Source organism: Equus asinus, chromosome 2 (assembly GCF_041296235.1).
Source record: "Equus asinus isolate D_3611 breed Donkey chromosome 2, EquAss-T2T_v2, whole genome shotgun sequence".
In the NCBI taxonomy this organism is placed as follows: Eukaryota; Metazoa; Chordata; class Mammalia; order Perissodactyla; family Equidae; genus Equus; species Equus asinus.
The window spans coordinates 6,423,265-6,436,422 of record NC_091791.1 but is presented as its reverse complement, the minus strand read 5'-3'; the positions used below and the strand labels follow the sequence as shown (position 1 = coordinate 6,436,422).

At 44.9% G+C, this 13,158-nt stretch overlaps 1 protein-coding gene across 3 annotated transcripts in view; it reads left to right on the top strand.

Annotated features, from left to right (window-relative positions):
• The window catches only part of DOCK1 (dedicator of cytokinesis 1), a 505,440-nt gene that overhangs the window by 57,741 nt on the left and 434,541 nt on the right, over positions 1-13,158 (top strand). For all 3 annotated transcript variants that reach the window (XM_070481013.1, XM_044748741.2, XM_070481015.1), the window contains exons 3-5: positions 3,951-3,991; positions 6,973-7,028; positions 10,842-10,938. In XM_070481013.1, coding sequence (XP_070337114.1) covers positions 3,951-3,991; positions 6,973-7,028; positions 10,842-10,938 — 194 coding nt within the window. The remainder of the gene's footprint in view (positions 1-3,950; positions 3,992-6,972; positions 7,029-10,841; positions 10,939-13,158) is intronic.

Sequence of the window (13,158 nt, the reverse complement as noted above, 5' to 3'; positions counted from 1 at the left end):
AAGGTCACATTCACAGGTAGAGGGAGTTAGGACTTCAGTATCTATTTTGGGGGACATAGCTTAACTCAGACTGGAAAAGGTAGTCAGGTTGCCAAGGCTCTCATCTCATAGAAGACCACTGAGTACTGCAGCCTTGCCTCTCCTCAGCAGGCATCCCTTACACCTTGTCCCGGGTGACTGGCCTCCTGGCCCCTGTCCAGTGGACGTGCACGGTAGCTGTGCTTATCATCTTTCTGAGAATGACTCGTTGCTCCCTGAACCTCGATCCACTGGGCTGGGTCTGCCCCGTGGGGTCTGCAAAATGATGCTCACGGGACAGCTGTAGGTTCTTACTCCAGAATGCTCGTTGTGCATGTGGATGCTAACCGTCCATTAGGACACGGTTTGGTCAAATCTAGCCTTTGGTTCTCTTGTTGTTCAGTACTCAGAACACGACACAGTACACCTGATAAAGGTGAATGTCCTGTCACTTAAAGAGTGCTAAAGTACTGCCCTAAATGGCAAGTACTTGTGAACTGGGTAGGTCAGCCCACCTGCCCAGCCTGAGCCCCATCCTCTTTTGTGTGTCTTGGCCTTGTTGCTGGTGGTTTCTCAGATGAACAGTGAATGCAGCTGTGCACATGCTGCTTTGCTTGGCGTGACTCCTCCCTTCTCTCTCTGACTAACCATTAGCTGTCCTTGAAGACTCAACCTAAGCACACCTCCCTGGGCAGAAGCTCCTTCCTGACTCGCTCCTGCCTCCTTTGCTCTCCCTGCTACTCTCCCCAGTTGGTACCGTGTCTTGACTTGAGTGTGTGTTCTCCCATTGTTCTGCTGAGAACACTGCATGGCACTTGCAGACTTGGCTACCATTTTTCTATGCTGGACTGTGCCCTCCCTGAGTTTTGGGACTTACCCACATTGCCCGTGTCTTGTTTGGAGCAGGTTGGTTGACAACATGGAGGCCTGGGAGAAGTTAATCAGCCTGTTCATTCTACTAGCTGTGAATCTCCCTGCTCCTAGCCTCATCCCCTCTTGCCCATCCCCTACAGAGCAGCCGGGTCATCATCTTCTTATATCCCCTCATTCGCCTGCATGAAATCTTTGCAGGGACCTCTTCTCCCTTCACACTAAAACCTTGGTGCTCAAACATGGTTTGTGGTTTGACCCCTCTTTGTCTTAGGAGGTCTTCTAGTTTGTGAGCTCTTGGAGAGCCAAAATCGAGTCTAATTTCGTTCTGTATTTGCAGTCTCTGGTATGTAGTCTGTGGGCTCAGTTGGTCGAAGGAATAATGTATGCAAGAAATCTTGGGGAGGGGGCTGGCCTCGTGGCCGAGTGGTTAAGTTCGCGCACTCCGCTGCAGGCGGCCCAGTGTTTCGTCAGTTCGAATCCTGGGCGCGGACATGGCACTGCTCATCAGACCACGCTGAGGCAGCGTCCCACATGCCACAACTAGAAGAACCCACAACGAAGAATACACAACCATGTACCGGGGGGCTTTGGGGAGAAAAAGGAAAAAATAAAATCTTTAAAATCTTTAAAAAAAAAAAAGAAAAAGAAATCTTGGGGAGGAAAACCATAGGTTTTCATTTTGCTTAGGAAGTCCACTAAAAAAGAAACTGCCATCTATTACCATAAGTAAAATAAAATAAAAGACTCCCTACTTCTTAGCCTCCTGGCCCACCCCTTTCTTCTTCCTCTTCTTATAGAAAACCCTTCTGGGTTTGAAGTGGATTTTTTTTTGCTGGGGTTCTTGTACTGTTTGGCGTGCATATATTTTTCATGTATATAAATGTGATTGGAGCCTTCATTCTATTTCTTACTCTTGCTCAGTGCACATTTGAAGATGCTCTGCTGTTGTCTGTGTATGTTTAGTCCATGTCTCTACTACACTCCCCCTGTATTACTCACTGCTCTCCCATTACCTCCACTGCCGCCACCCTCGGTCATGCTGCCATGGGTCTCCTCTCCTTTGTCTCTCCTTCTGTGGCTCGGTGTGCAGATGTCTTTGGGGTGCATTCCCAGGAGGGGAGTTGCTGGTCAAGGGGTGTGGGAATGTGTAGTTCTGATAAGTAGGGACGCTCCTGCAGCCTACACTCCCAGCTACAGTGCCCGGGGCGGCTCATATCCTGCAGCACTAGGATTTCTACCACTCTGGTAATTGTGCAATAATACAGGGTTATACATTTTCATTTCTCTGATGATTATTAAGTTAGAGCATCTCTTCATATATGTTCAGGTCTTTTGGGTTTCTTCTTCTATACATTGTTTATAAACCGCTCATTTTTTACTTGGTTTCTTTTTCTTGTCACTTTGCGGTATTTCCTTACGTTTTCGAGGACATTCATTCCTTGTCAGTTTCAGAAAGGAAAGGGCACCTTAGTGCTGAAAATGCAGGAAAGATGTAATAACAGGACAGAGGGCAGTCCTTTAGATTGAATAAATATGGCCTTTTGAATAATTTATCACGTTGACCTCGCCTCTTTTTCCCTTTTACTGTCTGTGAACACTGCTCTAAATGGGCACTGATTCTGGGCTGGCGAGTAGAAGCCACTGAAGTAGACAGTGGGGCTGTCAGGAGGTAATCCTCCAAGAGTGCGGCTGAAATCTAGACATTTTGTATCTGTGGTCCCCTAATCGATCTGTTTATTCCCCTTGTCAGGAAAGTGACATGGGTTCTTTGGTCACATCTAGGTCTTAGCAGATTCCTTTGCAAGACTTTTGGGAGTCTCATCTTTTCTGAATGCTTAGAAAGCAACTGTTTAATAATCCCTTGAGGATTTTGCTCGTTTTAACCCCATCACTTACTGGTCTGTAATCATGCTCCCCACTTCTGGTTGTTAAAATAATTACTTCTTCAGAGAGATGCTGCAATTGCTACAGTATTTGCCCATTTTCAGTTTCTGAGCTGATTTTAGACGTGTTTGATTTTTTTGATACTGTGTAAGAACCCAGTATTTGGTTATCCTCTGGGAGTTTACCCAACTTGCACTTTCTGAGTGCTCTCCGTGATTCTCTGACCGGGTCCTTTTGCTTCTGTGGAGCAGAGTTGGAATTTGCCTGAGCTTTTGGTTTACTTTCCCAGAGCAAGGGGGCATAAAGCAACTTCAGACTATTTGGGATAAGGAAACGCCGCTGACAGCATGCCCTGGTGGGGTTGTTGGGAGGCTAGTGACTGGCCTTGGACCCCTGGGCATTTGCAGGACAATTTCTTCCCTCAGCCTGAGGGGAGGTGCCAAAGGTGTGGTCAGGTGTGGTCCATCATTGAATGGATTCTTCCATTTAGCATTTAATTTGTGGTGACAGTTCTAGCGTGTCTGTCTTCTACTCTCGCTCTTTTCTTTCCCTCTCCACGTGGAGGGAGCGGGAACTTGAGTGGAGGCCAGACCCCGCGGCGGTAGTCAATTCCTGGGCCTGGTGCTTCCTGTTGAGGGCCCGGTCTTTGCCACAGAAGTACTTTGTGAGATCGTGGCTGCTCCAGGGCAAAGCTCCTCCCAATTGAAGAGGGAGGAAGTTAGCTCTCAATAGGTTGTCTGTTATGGGGCAGCTCTGATGATCTGAGGATGCTGGTATGTGCCCTTGGCAGTGACCCCCCATCCAAATCGGACAGAGGGAGAGAGAGGAAAATGCATGTCCAAAAGAGCCTACTCAGGGGCAAGATGTCAAAAGGACAATTCCTCCTTTTGGGACTGTCTTAACTTCAATTGATGGCTTCCAGGCCTTGTGTGGCAGATGGAGATGAAGGAGGTGGATGTCTGTCTGTGAAGGTCACTAGCCTCCCTTCAAGTACGGTTTTGAGATGCTCCCTACAAACCCTGCAATATATCTCCAAAGTGTTAGGATTATTGAATTCTGGTGACAAACTGACTTCTCTGGTTCTGCACAACAGTGAGTTCTGCACAGCATGCGGGTATTGCCAGGACCCCAGGATGTCTCCTTGTGCTGACTGTTTCAACTTTGTGTTTCTTTAGGGTGGTACAGAGGTTACACCTTAAGAAAAAAGTCTAAGAAGGTAAGTTGTTCTTGTTGTTAAACCCAGTGCATGTCTCTTCATAAATCACACTGTGAGAGGAAATCAATTCTGTCTCATTTGTGTCTAAGAGTTTTCCTTATATATCTCTTTCTCTGAATTTAAAAAATACATGGGTTGAAATGTGGACTCCCTTGAATTGTTTTCTTCTGAACAATATGTGTAGATAGAAATTGCAGCTTCAATTCCGTGAGTGAATTGTTGGGCTGTGATACGGTGTTGCCCTGTTGTCATGAAAGGTGATATCCTCTTTTCCTATTTAAACACAGGATGTGTAAGAGAATCATCTGGGTATAATGACTTTAAAAAAAATACTGTTCATGATTTTCAGTCTTTTATTATCCTTGAGGATAAATTAACAGAGTTGGAAAGCTCCTAGGTGCTTCTTTTTCTCTTGCTTGTAAGTACTTTTATACCATTTAAGCTGGCTTGTACAAGAGAGAGGCTCTGCTATCCAAGGCGGTTTGCAGGCGTGGTTGTTAAATTTTTGAAGCTAGGACATGCAATTACACCTCCATCATTGTGGTAGACACTCCTGTACGTAGTTTCGTTGTGGCTTTTCTGTTCTTAGCTTCACAAAATCTAATTATGGCTCTTCTGTTTCATTCTATGATTTTGAAGTAATGTCCATTCTAAGCTGTGGTTACGCTGTCCACGTTAGCTTATACATTTTAATATCTAATTATGCTTGACAGATGGTTCCTTTTACTTCTGTTTCTTAACTTTGCCTTTCATTATCTCCTTACGGGGCTGGGCTCCTCTTGTGGTCCTGAGCCTGTAACTAAGGCTTCTGAAGTCCAGCAGCTCAAGCACAGGGCTTTCTTTCTCTGCTTCCCCCAGAGGCCCTGCAACCAGGCCCTGCTGGCTACGTGGGAGCTGTTCCTCCTCTAGGAGCAGTCACTTGGGAAGGATCCAGGTTGAGCTCAATGGCAGCCATCCTCTAGCATAGTCCTGTTGCTGTTCTCATGTGAGAGACGCTGTTAGGAATATTGGTGAGCCAGATCTGCAAATTGGAGCAAGGACCTTCCACCCCCACCCCCACCCCACCCAGCGCAGACTGGGCTATGAGACTCTGCACATCCAAAGACCTGGAGCCTTGAGGTTTCAGCAAGGTGGGTTCCAACTAGGTGGTTGGTGGAATAGATTTCTGTAGGGTAAGTTCTGTTTTCACATTGATTGCCCCTTCTATAATCAAGAGTGTATTCCTGCAGATGAAACCCTGAGTTTCATCTGAGAAAGCCACAGCTGAGGACTTTATTAATCAAGAGATTAGGATCGTGGACTACCAGCTACCCCCTTCTCCATCCTCCACAACAAAGCTGCAACTTCCCATGCCTCCCTGAGCTCTAGTCCTTCCTGCCCTGACACAGTAGGTACAGTAGAGCGGGGTAGGTGTATTTATTTCTCCATCTAAAATCTTCTTTGGTATGTGAAGCAATTGGAGCCTTAAAGAGGTCGTGATTTTGCCTTGATGGCCCCCAAGGCACTGGCAGAGAAGGGACTTGGCCCCCAGTAATCCTGACTCCAAGTGTTCTGGAAGCATCCTTTGTGTAGGTATTTATGAATGTGCAGTTGATCTGGGCTCATCCTGAATGACCCCAGCAGGAGAAGTTGCCATTCAAGCCTCCAGTTATGTCTAGCTCATCCTTTCACTGTCCCTTCTTTGGCTCCATGAGTCCCAAGAGCAGGTTTACTGAGATTGAGGAGTATCTCTGCTTTTGGGGGTTGGCAGGGGCAAGACTGGCTTGTTTTTTTTCTTCCCCTCCATCTGAGCACACACCTCTTGACGTCAGATGTGTACCTGGAGACCATCCTGGGATTTGGAGGTGTGCTGAATAACCTGGACCTGAAGGTAGCTACCCAGCGTTGGGTCCCTTCAGGCCCTTTGTTGCTCTGCCTGTGTCTTTCCGCCTCACTCCTTCTTTATATGAAATCTGGCCACTTTCCTAGGAGGCAAGGGGAGCATGAATCAGTGATGCTCATGCTCTTCCCTTCCCAACCACGATCAGTAATTGTGGTTTCTGGATCACCTGTGTAAATCCTTTAGGGTTAGATGCCAGGGAAACCCAGTCGGAAGCTCCTGTTCCCACAGCAGGTGCCTGGAAGCCACTGGTGCCACTGAGTGAGTTTTTGCCATGTGTACTAAATCCCATGCAGGAAGCCGTGACCGGCTTGTGTGGTGCTGCCCGAGACCCCAGCACCTGTGCCCCATGGCGTGCCTTTCAGGTGCTTGCCTACGCATCTCTCCAGCAGGGAGGTATTTTGCGTACTCTTGGTGATGCTCCTGGCACTTCACGGCTTGTGCCTGGTGCTGAACGTCCTCTTGAGAAACTGCCTCCCTCCGGTTGAGGTGGGCCCATGTGTGTGGCGCACTTTAGAGAAGCAGAGCACTGTATGAATGTAAACTGGTGTGCTCCCCCTGGTAGTCGTGCAGACTGGGTGAAACTTGCCCCGTTTCTGTACTTTATCGGCTGTTTGGAGATTGCTGAGAAAGTCTCCACGGGTCAGGTAAGTAGTCATTGCAGATGTGATTGTCAAAGGTGTAAACTGATTTTTGAGGACAGTTTGAGCATTTTGAAAGGAGGAAGTGTGAGAGACCATCATCAAAAATTGGTTTTAGGCATCACTTGGCTGTTGATCTGCCTGTGTCAAGGTCGGCAGTAAAAACAAGCTGCGACCTGTGGAGAAGACACAGGAAAGTCCCATGGAATATTTTCTTTGCAAACAGATTTCTTCTGTTTTCTTCTAAGACGTCTACAGCCTCTGACACACAAGCAGGTTGAGCGGTGTCTTTTACATTTCTTTATTTTCTTTGAGAAATGTTGTGTATGAGAGTTAGCCTAAGACTTGCAGAATTAGTAGTCATCCAGACATCCCTACCACCACCTTTTTGGGGGCAGTTGTTTGATTTGCAATTAGTATTCATATTGATAATAAAAACTACTGTCTTTTTTCCCCCAAAGGGTATATTTCCTGCTTCATATATTCATCTTAAAGAAGCAATAGTTGAAGGAAAAGGGTGAGTCTGGTCTTGATGTTTACATGAAGAAATGTAATGATTTTATTAGGCCTTGCTGCTCTTTCATATGGCAGGGTAATATTTGGGGGTTGGATAAAGGGTGTGATTGACTATGATGTCACAGGACTTTTGGGAGAGAAAGGGGACTTCTGATTTAGCGTTGTGTACAACTTGGCTTTGAGCCTTTAGAGTCTTAGGTCAGCACCATAATTGCAGTCATTCTCCTTGAACCTGAGGTCGATTTTGGAAAACATCCTAGTGCTCTGTGCATCCTTAGTGAGCTACCCATTAGGCAGAGGCTCCACAGCCCCCCAGCTCTGAGTCCATTTTTCTGGAACACTTTGCAGGCTATGGTACAAATGGAGTTTAGGGTGAAGCAACAGTTGTTAAATTGGGATATGTGTGAATTTACGTTTTGTCTAATTGTGATGTATGTTTCTTAGGGGTCATAAAACTGATGTATAAGATCATTAAAAGGACATTTGTGGAGCAGGAACCCATTAGGCGTGAATGGCAAATGAATAACCAGGTGTGAACTTGGAAGAAGGAACATTAAAATGTTTTCCTTTTTTGTCTCTGCTACATCTTCACACTCAGTTAAATATGTAAATTATAAAATTACTAATCATATGATTACTGCATAATGACATTTCTTTGGCTGATTACAAAATTGCCTCTCCAAGCGCTGTACTTTTAACGTATGAAAAAGACTAGCTCAGGTTTTGCAGTTCCATGACGCATAATTAAAACGAAGAAAATAATTTAGAGGCATAAATGGTGATGACCTGTAATATGATATTTTTTTATACACATCAAATGTTTTGTATGCAAAGTTTTAAAGGGAAGGAAAAAAAGGAAAGTTTTGAAACTTTCAGCCTGTTGTGGAAATAATTGAATAAAGCACTCATTTAACGTATTTTACATCTGTCTGTATCAGAATCAGCATAGAAGTCAGAGTGCATATGATTCATTTTTAAGAAAGATCATTTAAAGGACATTTGTGGGGCAGGATATGTACAAACGAATATATGTAAAATGTAATTATGAAGCATAATAAGAAAGTGGACAAGAGATCATTTTGATTCTCAATAAGTAGAGTCACACCCCACCAGACAGACAGACAGGCATGGACAGACAGACAGACAGGCATGGACAGACAGAGACACATTTGTTCCCGTTAGTCGGTCTAGTGTAAGATGTCCCCGTGTGTGAGCGAATGAATGGAGCGCTGGTGAAATTAATAGCTTAAAAACAATTTCCCTGGCATTGCTTTGGGGCTCCCTGTGATTGTTCTTCATACTGTTTACCTAGCCCTAGCTGTCTTCCCTCTGCAGCTCCCACCCAAACCTAACCACCTCCCTCCTGGAAAGGAACCTCCTGCCTTCAGACTTGACAGGTGGTCCCACTCCTCCTCCTTTCCTCCAGATGCCTGTGGACATCCACCTTCCCTTTCTTCTCCTGGTCCTTCCTCCTTTTCAGGGCAGACCACTCTTGCATTCTGCTCCTGCCTGCCTCCTTGCTCTCCAAGTTCATTATCCTAGCTCTCATGCGTGCTTTCTCTCTTATATCTTCTCTCTCTGGCAGAATCTCTCTCTTGCGTGATCTCAGTCTTGCTGGCTCTCTCTCTTTTGCAGTGTCTCTCTCTTGCATGATCTCTTTATTCTCTCTATACTCCAGGTTTCCTTCACTCTCACACATGCCAAATCATTACTATCTGCCTGCTGCCACCGATTCTGTACCTTTTTCCCCATAACCAATGCAATTCCCACTAGTCCTCTCTCCCATACTGACATGGTTGCCAACATCTCTTAATTTCCAGACTTCCAGTGTCTTCTCAGTGCTCCTCTTCTGGAGCTTCCCTGCAGTGTCAGACCCTGGCTGCCATCCAGTTCATCTAAAGCTCCTTGTTTCTTCTGATGCTTTCTTACCTTGTTTCTGTTGCTACCCTAACCTCCTCTCCCTCTGCCTGCTGCTCTGGGTGCTTTCCTTGCCCTTCTCCGAGTTCTCTGCTGCCTTCCCTGTGAGATGCCCTCACTGTCCTTGCACCATCAGCTGTTCTCTCTCTATGGATGATGCTTGGATTGGGACCTCCAGCCCTGACCTGTTCCTTTTCATCTAGTTCAGTCATGCAAAGCCAAGTAACTAATACAAATGCCACCACTGGCTGAATGTCTGCTGTGTCCCACTCATTCTTCCGTGCACCCTGCATGACACTCCTTCCCTCGGGATCATCAACAGCCCGTTGTGGCAGACATTGTTGGGTTTGTATATTGCTGGCCCCCTGGCAGCTAGTGAGGTGGTTACAAAGACAGTATGACACAGTCATGTTAAATATGTTAGAGCCAGTTGGCATGTCAGTCCAAGGGAAAGCTCAGTCCTATCAAAAGGGAGGAAGCTAAGAAGGATCCAGAACTGAGACCAGGACTCAGTGCATGCAGTGAGGCCCTCTCCACGTGGTGAATGTGGAGTCCAATTGAGGTTCAAGCTTCTAATAGCCAGTGGGAAGAGCCCAAGGGACTCAGCATGAAACTCAGGATCTATATGATGAAAACAACCCATTTGCTGAGGAATGTACTCACACTGTGAGTGGACAGAAATTTCTCCCAGGAGACTGTAAGGACGTCATTGCAGAGTGCAATGAAGCACATTTTCATCAACATCTTTACTGGGAAACTTGCTGACAGACTTGGCAGGTCTGTTTTAACAATCACATCCTGTAATAGACACTGATGATGTCCCATCAAAGGGTAATTCCTAAAAGCAGCTTTGTGGGGGATGGTCTCATATGCACCCCTCCCTTACACATCTGGTCCCTGCTGTGCCAGCTGGCGCACGTGGCCCGACCTCTCCACAGAGACTGACTTTCTTTCAGGAACTCTGTTATTTCTTCCTTTGGGAGCCTCCATCATCAATAAATCACTGCAGTCCTGAACCCCAACTGTGAGCCAAAGTCAGGGCCCAGCATAGGTCTGGGCCTCGGGCAAATCGAGATCCGTAGGTGGGGCCTATTTCAGCATCCCTGGATGTTCCATGCTGGTTGGAGTCTTGTCTGTTCAAGACACACAGGACCTCTGGGGTCAGGTGGCCTAACTTCATAAGCCACAAGTTCAGTGTCTTCCTTAGTCCCAAATATTCTGAGTCCTATTTAGCACAATACCTTACCCACAGCACGTGACCAGAAAGCTATGGTTGATTTGATAAAAACCAATGTAGAATAGATAAAGAGTTAAGAATAAGTCAAAGGTCAGCCTCTTGGGGTGGAGAGAAAAGGGAGAGAGGATTAGAAAGAGTAGCTACAGACATTTGAAAGCCATAACCTCGCTCATATTTCGCCAAGGATAGCTGCTTCATGTGTTATCATATAATGAGTTTTATGCATGATGGAAATGTAAAAATCATCTCCACCCAAACCCGCATTTTAATGCCCCACAGATTGGTTGTAATATATGGCATCTATGAGATAGATGGGTACATATATTCTGAATTTACTTTCCGCTTCCCAGACCTTGACATTCTGAAGACTTTTAATGGGATATTGCTTGCCTCCTTCGTCTTAGCTTGACGTAGGAGGTGGACGACTTACATATAGGGTCCTGTGTGAACATCCTCAGGCTCTGTACACTTCTTACTTGTCACTCTTAGAGATGTATGTATTCACATGTGTGGACACATTTTTATTTGTATATTTTTCTCTCCATTTGCTTAAATATTTAACTCTATGGCCTAGATTTGGAATTTACAAGGTGCATCTTACCGAGTGTAATGAAGCCATGAACGCCATTGTCCTTTCCTCCTTTCCTTCTTTCTTCCCAGGCAACATGAAACGGTCATCCCGGGTGACCTCCCGCTCATACAGGAAGTCACCACAACACTCCGAGAGTGGTCCACCATCTGGAGGCAACTCTACGTGGTGAGAAAATGGGATGTTGAATCAAAGCTTAAAATAGAGAGTGGTCTTTTTGGACCGTGATCTACCAACAGGATGTTTTTCTTTTCCCTGGGAACCTCCAAAGCAGCACTTCAGGGTCCAGGTGATACTCAGAAGGAACAAAGAAAGCAACATGGCCTGATATTGTGGCCACCACTGGGGGCCGTGTGCCCTTTGGTCTGCCTTGTGTTGGGGTGCAGCCGTGCTCACTGTAATAAAGTGACTGGAAAGGAAGGAGCTACTGGGTTCCCCTTTCCTTGTGTTGGAAAGGGAAACAGGCTGCTTAGGGCCCCTGGAAGAAGCATTAGGCAACCTGCATTGATGTACCCTCAAAGTTTATATTTTGATCATGAAAACTAAAATCTACTTTTAAACTGTAATAGCTGCTTATTTATGGATGCAGTAGAGGGTGATTATGATTTATTTTTTTGCTGTTTGTCTGCCTGTTGGTGATGCCCCTTATTGCTGGAGAAGAACTACACAGCCTTCTAGATTGAAGCATGTTTGTTACAGAGGTGGGGAATAGTTTACATTCTGGCTTTGTGTGCAGTTGTCCAGCTCTCCTGATCAGGAAAGAAGTCTTATTAATGCAGAGAGGTTGAGGCTCTGACATCTTCCATTTCATAGTCCCTCAGGGACTTTCTTTGCACATAAATTCATATTTGCAGAAGATTACCTTTTGTTAAGCCTGTATTTCTATTCACTGTTGATTTCTCATATGCTAATGTTGTCAGCACAAAGCAAGGGCTAGAGAGAGAAGTCAGTGCATCAATTTCTCGGGCACATAGAAAACTTCCTAAAGTCCCACAGCTGCTCTCTGGGCAGGCTTGTTGTTTTTGATTATACAGTGGTTTCCTATAAATGCACAGTAATAAGCAGTTGCAGTAATTGTTCATCAAATGTTCTCAAAAACCTAAAAGCGTAAAGTTAGCCATGAATGTTTTGTGTAAATCTGAGCAATTCTGTAGTTGGTGTTTCATGTTCAACTTAGCAATTTTTAAACAAAAATATGGCAGCAAAGCAAACTGGAATTGATGCTGACTGATATGTTAGTGGACATGGTTTTAGCCATACAACCCCAAAATAGGCATTCCTAATCTAATGATCACCTTGGTTTCCTTTTTAAAAATTTACATTTGCCTCTTACAGACTTAGTATTGGATTGGTGCAAAGCCAAAGATGCTTATAATATGTTTATATGCCTTTTAAAAATTTTTTGCTCTGTGGTTGTAGATAGGTTAGCAAAATATTACGGATTTTAGATATTTGATAAGGCTTTAGAGAAATGGACCAGCAGAATTACTAAGAACGGAACAAACATAATTTTGAAATAAACCATTAATTTTGACCATTTCATTTTCATTTAAGAAGTTAAAATTAGGATGATAGTATAAAGAAGAGCTCGTGGGATGTAAAATAGCCTGAAGGGTGTTATATGATGGGTGGGTGGTGGGGATCTTAGACACTGCTAGACAGAAGGTCAAATACTAGAAATAGTGGAGTGAGAGATTCAGATATGTAGAGGAGAAGTTATTTTAAAAAGTAGAAATGAACACATTTTAATTTTTTAGGGGCCATGATGTTTAGAATTTTATCAAGTTGGGTTTTACCCAGATTTCTTTTCATGGAAAGAACCACTGGGTTCTTTTTCCTTTGGGCAATCCCTAACTCCCTTGATGAATCGTCCTCTTGAAGTTGCAAAACTATGCTCTTTGTACCATTCATCCCCTTGAGATGCGTAGAAAGTGATAGGAAGTGTGAATTTTGTGTCTTATTTGCATTTCCCTTTTGGTATAAACACACAAAGAGCTCGTAGATTCAGATTTGGCTTCCTGGAGAAGATTCTCTGTGTGTGCTGCGTGAACCAGTGTGCCAGGAGAGCCCAGCGCGATGTTCTTTTCTAGCTCAGTGGACAGCCAGGTCTGGGGGTTCATTTTCTCAGTGTGCTGAGAATGGTCCAGGGCGAAGGGTATTCTGAAGACTCAATAGGCAAGATCTTTAGGCTGAGACACTTTCTGAGGGAGTTTCAAGGGATACTCGTCCATGTGCCAGACGCTAGAAGCTCGTGGGCTGGCTTTGAGGCTCCAAGTCCAGATCCTGCCTTAGTCAACTTCTTGATTCAGTGGTACATACTCTGGAGTGTTGGATGGCACATTGAGGATTGTGAATAACTTTTTATCCTTTTAATCTTTTAGTGTTTGA